This window comes from Bidens hawaiensis, unplaced genomic scaffold (genome assembly GCF_021521415.1).
Source record: "Bidens hawaiensis isolate Kalapana, Puna unplaced genomic scaffold, B.hawaiensis_p1.1 tig00067054_1, whole genome shotgun sequence".
Classification (NCBI taxonomy): Eukaryota; Viridiplantae; Streptophyta; class Magnoliopsida; order Asterales; family Asteraceae; genus Bidens; species Bidens hawaiensis.
The window spans coordinates 29549-44024 of record NW_027501878.1 but is presented as its reverse complement, the minus strand read 5'-3'; the positions used below and the strand labels follow the sequence as shown (position 1 = coordinate 44024).

The 14476-nt window shown below is 36.6% G+C and overlaps 1 protein-coding gene across 1 annotated transcript; it reads left to right on the top strand.

The window, feature by feature from the left end:
* The first annotated feature begins 10954 nt into the window (after positions 1–10954).
* Positions 10955–11978, top strand: LOC143604830 (uncharacterized). Its single transcript, XM_077081190.1, has 3 exons — positions 10955–11498; positions 11543–11677; positions 11782–11978. The coding sequence occupies exons 1-3, from the start codon at positions 10955–10957 to the stop codon at positions 11976–11978; spliced, it is 876 nt and encodes a 291-aa protein (XP_076937305.1).
* Positions 11979–14476: the final 2498 nt, after the last annotated feature.

Below are 14476 nucleotides of genomic sequence, written 5' to 3'. Positions count from 1 at the left end.
TCCGTTGGAACGACTTCATATGGATTTGTTTGGTCTAGTGAATCGTACGGGTATTGCTGGTGATTGGTATTGTCTAGTTGTCACTGATGACTATTCAAGATACTCTTGGGTGTTATTTATGAGTTCAAAATATCAAACACCCATTCTGGTTCAAAAATACTGTATTCGATTTCTTTTGTATTCCATAAAGGAATTCATCGAAAATACAGTGCTCCTTATGTACCTCAACATAATGGTGTTGCAGAAAGAAAGAATCAAACACTGATTGAAGTGGCACGAACAATGCTCGCAGATTCTAAGCTTCTCGTTCAGTTCTGGAACGAGGCTGTGAATACTGCTTGCTACACTCTTAATCGTGTTCTGACTGTGAAAAGCTACAAAAGACAAGCTGCGAATTTCTGAACAAAAGAAAGCCTAATTTAAAGTATTTGGAGCCATTTGGGTGTCCTTGTACTATGTTGAAGAAAGAGGCGGGAATATTCGAAGAAAAAGCGATTGAAGGATATTTCTTGGGTTATGCATTACCTAAGAAACGTGTATTTAATTTTACTTCGGGTTGTGTAGAGGAGTGGTACCATGTCGATTGTCAATGATACACCACACCTCTCGCTGGAAAAGGACCTGATTGGATGTTCGACTATGAGAGTTTATTTAACTCATGTACTCAAATAGTTGATCAACCTGATGAGGACTTGGTGCGTGCTTATTTAGAAGATCAATTTCTACCTCCAAGATCTTCTGGTACTAATTATAATGATGCTCTACAAGATGATCTTCCTGATACATTTGATGTGATTTCTATCTTGTCAGATGATGGTCATTTTGTTGATTCCTCCTCAGCTCCATTTCCAGAAACACATGAGATTGGTGTATCATCGCATGATGCTGAGGAGAATCTCACTAATTTAACTGACAATGTTGTGTGTCTGAAAATCCAACTCTTCGGATTCATACTTATCATCCACTAACAACATCATTGGTGATCTTGATGTTGGTGTGCAAACACGTCATCAACTTGCTACGTCAAATGATGCTAATATATTGTGTTCGTTTGCCGATATGCACTCCTCGGGAATCATAAATCTCGTGAAACACACTTGCTTTCTATCTCAAATGGAACCAACGAATGTTCGTATGGCGCTGGAGGATTCATCATGGGTAGAAGCGATGCAAGAAGAGTTGCAACAGTTTCATCGACTGGGTGTATGGGATCTCATTGACAAGCCCATTAGAGTTAAGAAACCAATTCCGACAAAATGGGTATTTAAGTACAAGAAAGACGATCGTGGGGTTATCGTAAGAAATAAAGCACGATTGGTTGTTCAAGGCTTTCATCAGCAAGAAGGCGTAGATTACACGGAAGTATATTCTCCAGTTGCTCGATTGGAGGCTATACGAATACTTTTGGCTTATAAAAACATTAAGGTTTATCAAATTGATGTCAAGAGTGCGTTTCTAAATGGGGAACTTCATGAAGAGGTGTTTGTGTTACAGCCTCCAGATTATCCGGACCGTGTTTACCGATTAAAAAAGGCCCTTTATGGTCTACACCAAGCCCCGGGAGCTTGGTACGACACGCTTGCTGACCATTTTACCGATAATGGCTTCAAACGAGGAACTGTGGATTGTATTCTCTTTTACAAGACCGTTGATGATGATCTGCTCCTTGTCCAAATATATGTCGATGACATCGTATTTGAGTCAACAAATGACAAGCTTTGTAAGGAATTTGAGAACTCGATGCAGAGAAAAATTGAAATGAGCTCGATGGGGGAGATGAATTTCTTCTTAGGGTTACAGGTTCATTAGTCTGACACGGGAATCTTTATTCATCAGACAAAATATGTGAATGATGCCTTGAGCCGATTCAAGATAATCGCCGGAAAAATCCCTTCAACGCCTCTTCCCGCGGGTCACAATTTATCACCGGCCGAATTGGAGGATACCGCAGATCCTACCCTTTACTAAGAGATGATTGGTTCATTAATGTATTTTACTGCTTCTCGTCCTAATATAATGTTTGCAGTTTGTTTGTGTGGCAGGTACCAATCAACTCCCCGAGTGAATCAAGTGGCTGCGGTTAAACGTATACTTCACTATCTGAGGGGTAATCCTGACACCGGGTTATGGTAGCCCAAGGACGATATCTTTGAATTCACTCCGTTTTCCGATTCTGATTATGGAGGATGCAAGATCAATTTCAAATCGACTACAGTATGTTTTCAATTCCTAGGAAGCCGGCTTATTTCTTGGTAGTGTAAGAAGCAGAAAACGGTCTCCACCTCAACCGCATAAGCAGAGTATGTGGCAGCCTCGAGTTTTTGTCCACATGTTCTTTGGATCCAGCAACACTTTCAGGATTACGGTTTGAAGTTTCTTACTACTCTCATCTTTATTGATAACTCTGCTGCTAGATGTATCACCAGAAACCCTGTGCACCACTCAAAGACAAAGCATATCGAAATTCGATATCATTTTATACGTTATTGCTTTGAAAAGAAACTGATTGATATTGAAAAAGTGCACACGGATTTTCAAAAAGCCGATCTATTCACCAAATCATTTGATAAAACATGTTTTAACTTTCTGCTTGGTTTAAATGGATTAAAAACTCTTGCTGAGATCCTTAAACAAGGATAATTATCTTTATTTTTGTTTTGTTTTGTTTCTTTTAATTATTTTTATGTTTTGGGTTTTGGGGGTGAAAATGAAGAGTACAAAAATATTGTGATTTTTGTTTGTACAGAGAAAATCCAAAAACATTAAAAATTTGAAAAGCCAAAAAGATTGTGATTTTTGTATGTATAGAGAAAAACAAAAAAACATTCAAATATTCAAAAATATCAAAAATGTTTTTGAACTCTCTCGCTTAAAATTATGCCAAATACTCATATTTGAAGGACAAATACGTGCATATGTTTGGTCCGATATTTATTTATAGATGGTCGGGATAGAAATTTACTTGATAATGGAAAGTAGTTAGGGAGATTGTTGTGCGTTTTTATTTAAATCTTTCGCTGATAATTATGTTGGTTATTTAAGTTTGTGGAACATGCTTGCATGTTTTGGTCATGTTATCTACTTGTAGATTTATATGATAGCCATTAATCTATAGACTGAAACTGACTGGGGCGATTGAATTTTTATGCTCATCAAAAATGAATTTTGAAGCAAAAAGAGAAAATGATTATACATTGATCATCTGGTCCCATATCCAGGAAAAAAAAAAGCTTAAAAGGTTGAGTGCTTAATTGCATTGGTGCATTGATATGTCTTCAACAAGCTGTTAAACCGGTTGAAATAACTGGAACTTTAATAAAAATCTTTATTATTGTTTTTGCTCTGTGTTTCCTGCTTTTTAATCATATTTTGTTGTTTATATCTATTGCATCAATTTATAGTTAAACATTAAAGATTTGGGAAGTTGTAAGATGCCTCGGGTCGATGATTAATTAAACACTAAGGCTTTGGAAAGTTGTAAGATGACACAGAGGTTTTGATCTTCGTTGGTTTGACAAAAAAAATGTTCACAAATGTGTATGTTATGGATTCAGATTACCCTTGGATTCAGTTTACCCTCCTCTGTTTCGGAAATGTATTATGATATACCATATGTTGGTGATTTTGGCAATTTAGGAAAAGCTTGCAATTGCAACTTCTAAGCAAAATCATGATTTTACAACCCCTCGCAACATATGGAGTAAAATCCGAAAAGCAAGAATCATGCATGGCCGCACTTGATTCACAAATAGAAATTTTCAAGGCCACCCAACCATCACTGAATTTCAACTTGAAGCACGCCGATGCTCAGAATAAGCAACAATAAGTCATGGCCAAGTAAAGAGCATGACCATGCTTAGATACGTACCCTATATGTATTCACGAATAATGACTTCATATTAATGTAAAGAATTTCAACTTCTCTCGAATATACCACAACAAAATTCGAAGTTTACACCTATAAGCATAGCTGCTACAACACTTAGTGCCTCAAAACCAAAACAAAATATAAATTAAGCTTACACCTATAAGTATAGTTGTTGCAACAGAGAATATTTCAAGTCAATAACAGTTATTAACCGGGATAAGCTTGCAACTTTACATATCAGGTTCATGCCTGCAAAACGTTCAGTGCAAAGATTAACTATCCTTATATAGAGAACACAACATTAGGGATTATGGAAGTTCATGAAATTATGCACTAACTATCCATATATAGATAACACGACACTAGCCATTTTGGAATTACATGTAAAAATAAATTTTTTAAGAACTTTTTACATGTTAAACGCATGGTTCCCCACTTTTTTAATTTACACAAGCTTTTTCTTCAATTTGTTTTTACTATTTTAACGAATAAAAAGTAAGCAACTCTAAAGTTATCGAGTTAAATATATGTAACTTCATGAGTTTCTTATATGTAATTTCGTAAACTACATATTTTTTATTAAATTTTTTACAATATAAACATTATAATTAAAGAATTGTAAAAAATAAAAAAAAATGTATTGTTATTAGTATCCTTTTCATAATCTTGTACCTTTATGGATATATAAATATATATATATATATACCTATATTGAATGTAGAGTTGTTAAGTATATAATGTTAATTATATACGAAGCCAATAAAAACTACATCGCATTTATTTAATTAATTAAAAAATAATTTTCCCACAACTATTTCCTTTGATCATCACATATTTCATCTTATAATCCGACCATACACCAATGTAGTGCGCCGTTTGTATATTAGTATTTTGTATTTACTTAATCTATTCACAATGTAATTTAGATAGCTTGTCGGTTTCTTTATGTATGTTTGGGCCCGAGGCTATGTATCTAGAGCCCATTGGGCCGATATAATGAAAGCTAGTATGGCATGCCTTCACCTATATAATGTGAGACATGCACATACTAGAACCAACTTTTTGTCAAATATCTTATCCATTCACCAAGTTACCTCTCCTACTCTCTTCTCTCTTACCATTTCGGGTAATAATGCACCCAAACAAGATCCGAGATCTCGGATCTTCACTAGTTATTTCCACTAGCTAGTAGTGAGATTGATCCAAGAACCTAGTTGTTTGATCAATTCTTAGGACCTACAATTAATATCAGAGCTTTCGACTCTACTAGTTATAGTTCTTGGGTCACAATCTTGGATTTTGGCCTTGTTTGTGTGTTGAAGACTTTTATTCAAGTGTTAAAGTGGGTCTATGGGTTCACTTGTTTGTTAAAGTTGTGTTTGCAATCTTGAAAATAGGTTGTTTGAAGTATTCAGGTTTGAAAGAAGTGTGTTATTATGTTCTAGTGTTGTTAAAAGTGTTTAGATTCATGAAGCTTGTGTGGTTTAAGCTTGAAAGTTTGTTTTTTTAGATCACCAAGTGTTCTTCAGGTTCCGGTCGAGTTTACTAATATACCAAAAAGTGTACTTGTGTGAAAAGACGTGTAAAAAGTACTTTCTATACTTTCTGGAAATAAGATCTAATCGAGTTACAAGAAAATCGATGTAATCAAACGATTCTAATCAAATCAACAAACCATTCGAATCGAGTTTAGAAACCAATCGAATCAAAATTCAAAAACTAATCAAATCGAGTTTCTATTCTATTCGATTGCTTTTTCAATTCAATTCAATTCAAATTCTATTAGATTTGTTTACCCATTCAATTTGATTCCTTTTCAACTCGATCTGTTTGTACTTAGAACTCTTGGCAGAAACTGATACTGGGTTGTTTGATTTGATGATTGATTTACAAGATGATGATTGATCCTAAGGCTTTGGAAACCTATCTTATCTTTGAAAATGAATATGGTGCTACTAAAAAACTTCCAAAACTACTCATGTGGGATAACAATTTTGAGGAATCCAAGTGTCGTTTCAAGAACTATATAAGAATCACTTATTATGCTCTTCTCTGATCAATTGAGATCGGTCCTCACATTCCCACCATTCATGCTGCTGATAGACCAGTTCCCAAACCTGTTACGGCCTATAACGACGATGACAAAAAGATGGTGAGTGATAATCAGAAGGCCTATGGTGTCTTAAGTGTGTGCCTCTCACTTGAAATTGCTAAAAATTTAAGAGATCACACCACTGCAAATTGTCTATGGGATGCATTGGTGAACAAATTTGAAGGGAATGCGAAAATGAGAAATAACAAAAAGGCTATGTTGAAGGGTGAATTCAATATGTTCAACAACATACAAAGAGAAACTATTGGATCTCTCATCCACAAGCTCATATTGGGTAATCATATCGGTTCTTCGAATCATGCTAGAATATCTACTAGGTTTGGAGTCAACACAACTTTCCTAAGCCAAGCTCATCCCACTGTTCATCCAACTGATGAGGTGAAGATGTTTTTTGCCCAACCTACACAAAACTCTGCATTCAAACCTTCTGCAAGTCAACAAGCACCATCCAGTTCACACTCCTTTCAAGAAACGGTAGACAAGGCTGTTGAGCAAGCACTGAAAGCTCATGGGGTTAAGAAATTTGCAAGTGGTTCATCCTACCATGCTCCTCAAGTTAATGAACCGCATGCTGCACTGTTTCATGATGCCTTTATGGCAAGTCATGAGAAGTTGTTGAAGGGAAAGCTTATACCTCCTTCATTACAACAAGGAGACATTGCCGAAATCAACAAAAAAGATCTCAAGAAAATGGATATCAAGTACCATATGGCCATGGCTATTCATCGTGCAACAAACTTAATGGGAACGAGATTGGTTTTGACAAGGACAAGCTTCAGTGTTATAACTGCAATGAAGCAGGGCACTTTTCAAGGGAATGCACAAATCTATCCAAGCTTGCTAAGGACATCAAGATTACTGAAGTTACTTACTACGATGGAGACAAAGGAGTGACAAACAGCCAATTGATCAGAACACCCCCCCTACCTCAAACCATAGAGTTCCCCAAATCAGTCAAGAAAAGTCATCAAAAAGAAACTCTGGATCAAACTCAAAGGCCATGATCACGTTCTCAGCTTATACAACTAAACCAGCTTGGGAGGATGACCAATTCTCTGAGCTGATCAATCCACTAGCCTTCGCTAGGATGGCGTTTTTTAATGAAGAACAACCCTCATCAAGCTCTGCTGCAAAAGCATACCAAACCGTCCTTAACATTCCCGAGGTACAGAAACTTTGCTCTCAAGCTTGCATTAATAAAATAGAGAATCATAGAACTCATAATGTTGCATTCATAAATAAATCGCTTAATAAATTTTACGTTGTATTCAATTCGTTTAGAGTCTGGCATAAAAATATTGTACTTATTAATTTAGGGTTTTCGAATTTTCGTATATTACAATTAGCTCTTCTTCACGTTAAGTCCCTGCCACCTACATGAATCTGCCACCAAGGAAGGTAACGACCTAACACGCAATCAATTCATGCAGTCCCGCAATAAGTTTTACTTCCACTAGTTTTGAACCCGGCTCTATAATAACTCAAACTTTTGTATTAGATAACAAATATATTATATATATATATATATATAATATATATATTATGATAATAATAATAATAATTTAAAATTTAAACCTGGATGAGTTTTGAGCACATGTTTATTATCCCAAGCATCATCTAGAAAACCTTATTTCAAAAATCAAACGTGCCGCCGGATAATTTGGCTGAACTCCGAAGCCTCGTGACTTCACCAACGACCTCCGTTATAAATTTCCAACAAACTCCATCGCACCCTACTATCATCTACTCTCACATCACGCCTATCTACACCTCCCTCACAGTGACATCATTTTGTTGCTGTTACAAGTGGCCGCCGACGACTCCATTGCCGATGAACCGTCACGAACCAACCACTCAGCAATCTAGTCTTCATGTTCGTGACACTAGGTAAATAAACAAACCATATTCTAAGTCAATTGGTTTATACATATTAGTTTTAATGTAAATTCTTGCTATTCTCAGTTTCAAACTTGGACGACGTACGCCACCACCGCCGCGCATAGTGTATTGTTATCGCATCTCAACCTCCGGTTTCTTTCCTATTCAAATCCGTGTGAACCCCCACTGTTTGAGTTTCCGTCTTCGATTTGTTTGTTTTGTGTGAAGAACCGCTTTGTTTCCGCGCATCGCCAACTTTGTTCTAGAATAGAGGTAAACTTCGACTCCCACTATTCTAGTTCGCATGCCCAATTAAGTTGTTCGAATACAGCGTCTATGATTATTTATTTGTTCCGGTGATGGATTACGTTTTAACATAAACTATATTTGAAAATTTATCTCATGCATGCATGATATAAGAGAAAGGAAATCAAGAGTCTCTTGTTAACTGTTTTATTCTGTTGGTTGTTTACAAGTTACATTTACTTGATTATAGTATGCATGTTGTGTTTGTATGTGTGAATTGGCAAAAGTTATTGAATACCCATAATAATTAATATGAATGGCTTCTACCACCACCATGTATAACTTTTAAATATTTGGATATTTTAATAAAATAAATTAAAAATAAAAGTTTTGATAAATAAATGAACAATGCAAGTTCACATTAGTTTATCCACGTTTCTTTTAATTATTAAGAAGAGGTTTATTTTTTTATATAACTAATTATATTCTGGAAGCGTAAACGTATTTGAGTAATTAATAAAACCAACATATCATACGTTATTTCTATATAAATAAAGAAGTATTTTTTTTGTGTCCGTCCCGGGAAAAATCAACGAATCTGCCAAATTAGATATGTTAATACATCTAATTCCAAATTAGAAATCAAACCACATGTTATTGTACGACGTGCACACACTTAGATTTTATTGACTATGCTTTGCTTGTTGACTAAGGTATGGTTTCTAGTTTCTTTCACTCTTAGTATTAATTATTTTCCGTTACTTTATAGTACGGATTTTCGTTACGCGGCAGTTATATTTTGAGTTCAGTTATGTTATATATTATATTATTATAGCATGCAATGGATTATTTATTTTGCACTCTTTATTGCATGTTCCGTTTGAATATGTTTAGTTATATGGTTTTAGCTTTAGTACTCTGTTACCCGAGCATTTTCTGACTTGTCGTTGGGGCGTCAACGACATGGCACTTATTGTGACAGTGCGTAATAAAAGTTCACGGCGTCTCTGACCGTACTTATGTACTACCCAGACCACTTAGAGGCGTATAGATCGATCTTAGCTCCGACACCTGACTCCTAACTCTTGACTTCTGTTGAGATGGAACAATGTGTGCGCGCCACCCACATCGTCTCCTTAGTGCATGAACTAGCTAGCTGTGTACCCCTGTGTTTAGGCCCTGGTTGCTTTTGTATTACACGACCTATTTATTTTAACATCACAGTCGTGTATTTTAGTTATTATATTTGTTTCGCTATATTTATGGTCCGTTTTGATATGTGTATATGCATTTGGTTAAATTTTAGTGTATTCAGATTTTGTCCCGATCGTGAATCGAATTATGTTTCGCATCTAGTTATAGTTCGGTCTAAACCGTGGATTTATATCCACAATGGTTTTTAGTTTCAGTTTCAGTTCAGTATCTGCTTTGTTGTATGTATACCTTTACCTGTACTATTGTTCTCTCCGTTACTGGGCAATTTTTGTCTCAGCCGTATTTTTTGTTTGTGTCTATCTAATTTGTTAGCAGGTAATTGGGAAAATCAGGTAAATCAGTTATAAGAGTAAAACGAAGCTCAAGAATAAGGACTTGATAAAATTTTCTTTTATTTAAGCCTTTAATAAATTTGACTTAGGATTTTTTTCAGTTCGGTTTGTTTAACTCTTTGGTTGCCATGGGATTCTCTTCTTTTCTTTTAAATGGATTTTGTTTGGTTTATATCTGTAATAGTGACACGTCATCCTGTTCCGGGTTGGGGAGTTACAGTTATGGTATCAGAGCCCAGGCTCTTTCTTGTAGAAAACGTAAATTACAATAATTAAAAATGTGAGTTAATGGGTAGACGTTGGGTTAGGATTTCCCTTTTTGTATTTTGCGTATTTCGTAAGTCTTTATCTATCAGCTCATACGTTATCTTACTTTCAGATGCCTCCTAGAAGACGCGTGAACCACCAAAACGAAAATGATGATGGAAACGACCCACCTCTTGCGACCCTTGTCACTAACGCCTTCAATTCGGCTATTGCTGCGTTAGTCCCTAATCTCATACAACAGTTGTAGCAGAACAATGCCGGGGTAACAATGCCGGAGGCAAAGATGCTGGAGGCAAAAATCCTCCTGTTGGTATTAATGTCTGGCTTGAGCGTTTTCAAAAGAAAAAACCGAAATCCTTTAGTACTGCTAGTTCTCCAGTATAAGCTGAAAATTGGATCGCGCATATCGATAAACTGTTTGAGGTGCTAGGTGTCGAAGATGTGTTTAAGGTTCGGTTAGCTACTTACAAGCTCGAAGATGACGCTCATAGATGGTGGAAGACAGTGAAAGCTGCCCCCGTGGTGGAGACAATTATGCTGCTACACTTCCTTGGAATGATTTCTGTACCTTGTTTTACCAGCAGTATTTCACTGATGCTTATCGAAGTGAATATTTGAGGGAATATTCTTCAATTTTCAGGGTAATGATGAGCCCATCGTTGAGTTTAAAAATCCTTTTAGTCGGTTGGTTAGTTTTCTTGGCCCAACCGTAGGTACACAAGAACAACAAACCAACCATTTCAAGTGGGCTATTTGTGACCGATAAAGAAATTTGTCCGGAACCTCCGTTTTAATGACATAAATGAGATAGTTGATGCGGTTAATAATCTTGATAATGATAAGAAACATTTCCATAAGTCGTTTGATGAAAGTCGCAAGCGGCCAAGAGATAATAATCAGGGTCAATCTTCTTCTCATGTTGGAACCGATCAGTCCCTAGTACCCGAGACCGTGACAACGTACTGATAGAAATTTCAACTATCAGCCACGAAATGGGGGAGATCAAAATCAAAATATAGGCCCGCACAGAATAATATGCAACAACCTCATAACCCCACCCGAGCTCAACCACAGAATCAACAAAACCAACCACAAAACCGTAATACTCCATTGTGTGGCACGTGTGGGAAACTTCATGGAGGTGCTTGTCGTCGAGCTGAAGGTCGTTGTTTTAGATGCGGAGATGCAAGGCACATGATCAGAGACTGCCCTCAGCGGGACCCTAGAGCTAATACTAGGGAAGATGCTAGATTTGCTGCGGGAGGACGAGTTTTCACACTTATAGCTAATGATACAGCTAATGCCCCAGGTATGGTTTCCGGTAATTTACAAATTGGTGATCATGATACGTATGTTTTATTTGATACTAGTGTGACACATTCTGTGGTATCACTCTTATTTGTTAAATATTTGATGACTATGCCTACTGCCTTAGAGTACCCTTTAGTGATATCTACTCCTTTAAGAGACACCACTGTTATATCTCACGTTTATAATGAGTGTCCAATCCGAATCAATTCCAATATCCGTGCAGCAGACTTGTATCCTATGCATATGAGCGACTTCGATGTTATTCTTGGTATGGATTGGTTATCACGACATAATGTTACGATCGAATGTCAGACTCGTCGTGTTTATTTGGAAATCCTCAGTGTGCTGAAATTATCTATCAAGGGACTCAGCTTCGAAAATCTTTGAAAACTATTTCTATGCTTAAGGCTCATAAGTTTCTATCACACGGTTGTGCAGGATTTCTAGGTTCTATTAAAGCTACATCTTCTAATGAACCCAACATCTCTGATTATCCGACTGTTTGTGATTTTCCGGACGTTTTTCTAAAGATTTGCCTTGACTTCCACCAGATCATGAGGTTGAGTTTACTGTTGATCTTGTCCCTGGTGCTGAGCCGATTTCTAAGGCACCCTATCGTATGGCACCTTTGGAGCTTAAGGAGCTCAAAGAGCAGCTACAAGAATTATTGGAACTGGGTTTTATTAGATCGAGTGTCTCTCCTTGGGGTGCACCGGTCTTATTCGTGAAGAAGAAGGATGGTTCATAGAGACTCTGTATTTGACTATCTGGAGTTGAATAAAATCACCATTCGAAATCGTTATCCCTTGCCTCGTATCGATGATCTATTCGACCAGCTTCAAGGCGCCAAATGTTTTTCTAAGATTGATTTGAGATCTGGTTATCATAAGCTTAAGATCAAAGATTTAGATGTTTCTAAGTCAGCTTTTCATACTCGTTATGGTCATTATGAGTTCTTGGTCATGCCTTTTGGGTTAACCAATGCTCCGGCCGTTTTCATGGACTTGATGAACCGAGCTTTACGAGGATTTCTTGATAAGTTCGTGATAGTCTTCATCAATGATATTCTAATTTATTCTAAGTGTAAGGAGGAACATGAGGACCATCTTCGTATTGCACTCGAGATTTTACGTCAAAAGAAGCTTAATGCAAAATTCTCATAATGTGTGTTCTGGTTAAGCAAGGTAGCAATTTTGGGTCATGTTGTGTCTGCCGAAGGTATTACGATGGACCCGCCTAAAATCGAGGCAATCACTAAATGGCCTAGACCTACCTCCGTCTCAGAGGTCCATAATTTTCTCGGGCTTGCTGGTTATTATCGCCAATTTGTGGAAGGTTTTTCTACCATCGCCCTACCCCTTACGCAACTGTTAAGGAAAGGGGTTAAGTTCTCCTGGAATGATGATCGAGAAAAAAGTTTTGAAGAACTGAAGAAGCGATTGGTTTCAAATCCGATTCATACACTTCCTTCAGGCACGGGTGGATGTCAAATTTATAGCGATGCTTCTAAGAAGGGTCTTGGATGTGTTTTAATGCAACATGGTAAGGTCATTGCATATGCCTCAAGACAGTTGAAACCTTACGAGGTTAACTATCCGACGCATGATCTTGAACTCGCTGCTGTTATTTTCGCATTGAAAATCTGGCGTCACTATATTTATGGAGAAACTTGCGATATTTTCACCGATTAGAAGGAATTGAACATGAGGCAGAGACGTTGGTTAGAACTTCTAAAAGATTATGATGCTAACATACAGTATCATCCGGGGAGGCTAACGTTGTGGCAGATGCTCTTATTCATCTGTTTTGATGCTATATGACACTTGCAGCTTTATATTTTTGTCACATGATATGATTGCAGCTACTTTGAGTTGTGTTTAAGAAAAGAACTTGGTCTAATTGTAGAAACATAAACATGTCAAAATATTGCATCAGGGGTATTTTAGTAAACTACCAAAATGTGAATAATTTACCGCGGAAACATATTGCTTAGCTTGTTTGTTTTAACAGGTCGCGCGCTGCTTTAATAGCTACTGTTAACGGGTTTCATGGCTGAAAACGGGTCAAGACAGTTACGGGTGGTTCAAATTTCTGCGTTTTTTACCAGAAGTATTTTTGGAGCTTTCGCAGCTAACAAAGGTGCAATACATGCTGATCAATTTCTAAGTTGACTGTTCCTATTAAGAGTTTACTTGTAGCATATTGTGACTTTTTAGCAAATAATTAATGATGATCGATTTGAAATGACCCAGCTACCCTTGCAAACTAAACACCCATCTTTCTTTTAAATCAAACCGTTAACAGACAAGTTGACTTTGATCTAGGTGTTTAGATTGAGCAGAGTATTGGCTTTGCCTTGTGAATTAAATTTTCCTATTTTTACTCTTTCTATGCCATCTGAAAAGAAAGAGTAAAACAACTTACGATTCGAGTTCGAATTTTAGAAAAAGAGCTTGATACGAGCCGAGCTCGAGCTCAAGCCCTTGTAAGCCAAAACGTGCTCGATTCGTTTATCTCACTTATTTGTTTGTTTTAGTTTTACTTGAATGATATAATAATAAAACACTTGATTGTTAACTATTGCACCATCTATAACTATATTCATCAGTTATGATTTTTTGATTTTTGTTTAGCAGTCAATCAAGTTCGGGTATGTTTTGATGCTAAATTACACTTGTAGGTTTATATTGTTGTCATATGTTGTGATTGCAGCTACTGTGAGTTGTGTTTACATAAAGAATTTGGTCTAATTGCATAAAACATAACGGGTCAAACTATTGCACCAAGGGTATTTTAGTAAACTATCAGAAAAGCTTTGTAAGATGCATATTATTAACAAGTTATACATATTTATATATAAGGATACAAAAGAATAAATACAAAGAGAAACTAATCAAATCGAGCTAATATATTCTTTCTGTTATCGTGTTTCTTAATTATGCAGGCGGTTCCTCTTTATCTTTCTGAAAATGGCACCTGTGAAGATTAAAGGGACAGTAAACCAATTGTTTCTGTTGACAACTTGTTTAGGTATATTCATAGCCAACTTTGTGAACAATGCAACCGAGAAACACTCATGAGGATGGAGATTATCACTCGAGTTGGCCACAGTTCCGCGACATTAATGTTTATCGGTTGAATTTTCCTACCCGAAACATCAAACAGTTTAGTAACAGAAATTACAAAATACTGTAGCAGTCGTTTAGAAACCTTTTAAAGAGAAGAAAACGGGCCTTAGTTATCATT

Coding starts and splice junctions, on each gene's coding strand:
- LOC143604830 (XM_077081190.1), top strand. CDS start 10,955: ATGCAACAACCTCATAACCCCACCCGAGCTCAACCACAGAATCAACAA. Junction 11,499..11,542: donor CGACTTCGATGTTATTCTTG/GTATGGATTGGT, acceptor ATCGAATGTCAG/ACTCGTCGTGTTTATTTGGA. Junction 11,678..11,781: donor CGGTTGTGCAGGATTTCTAG/GTTCTATTAAAG, acceptor GACTTCCACCAG/ATCATGAGGTTGAGTTTACT.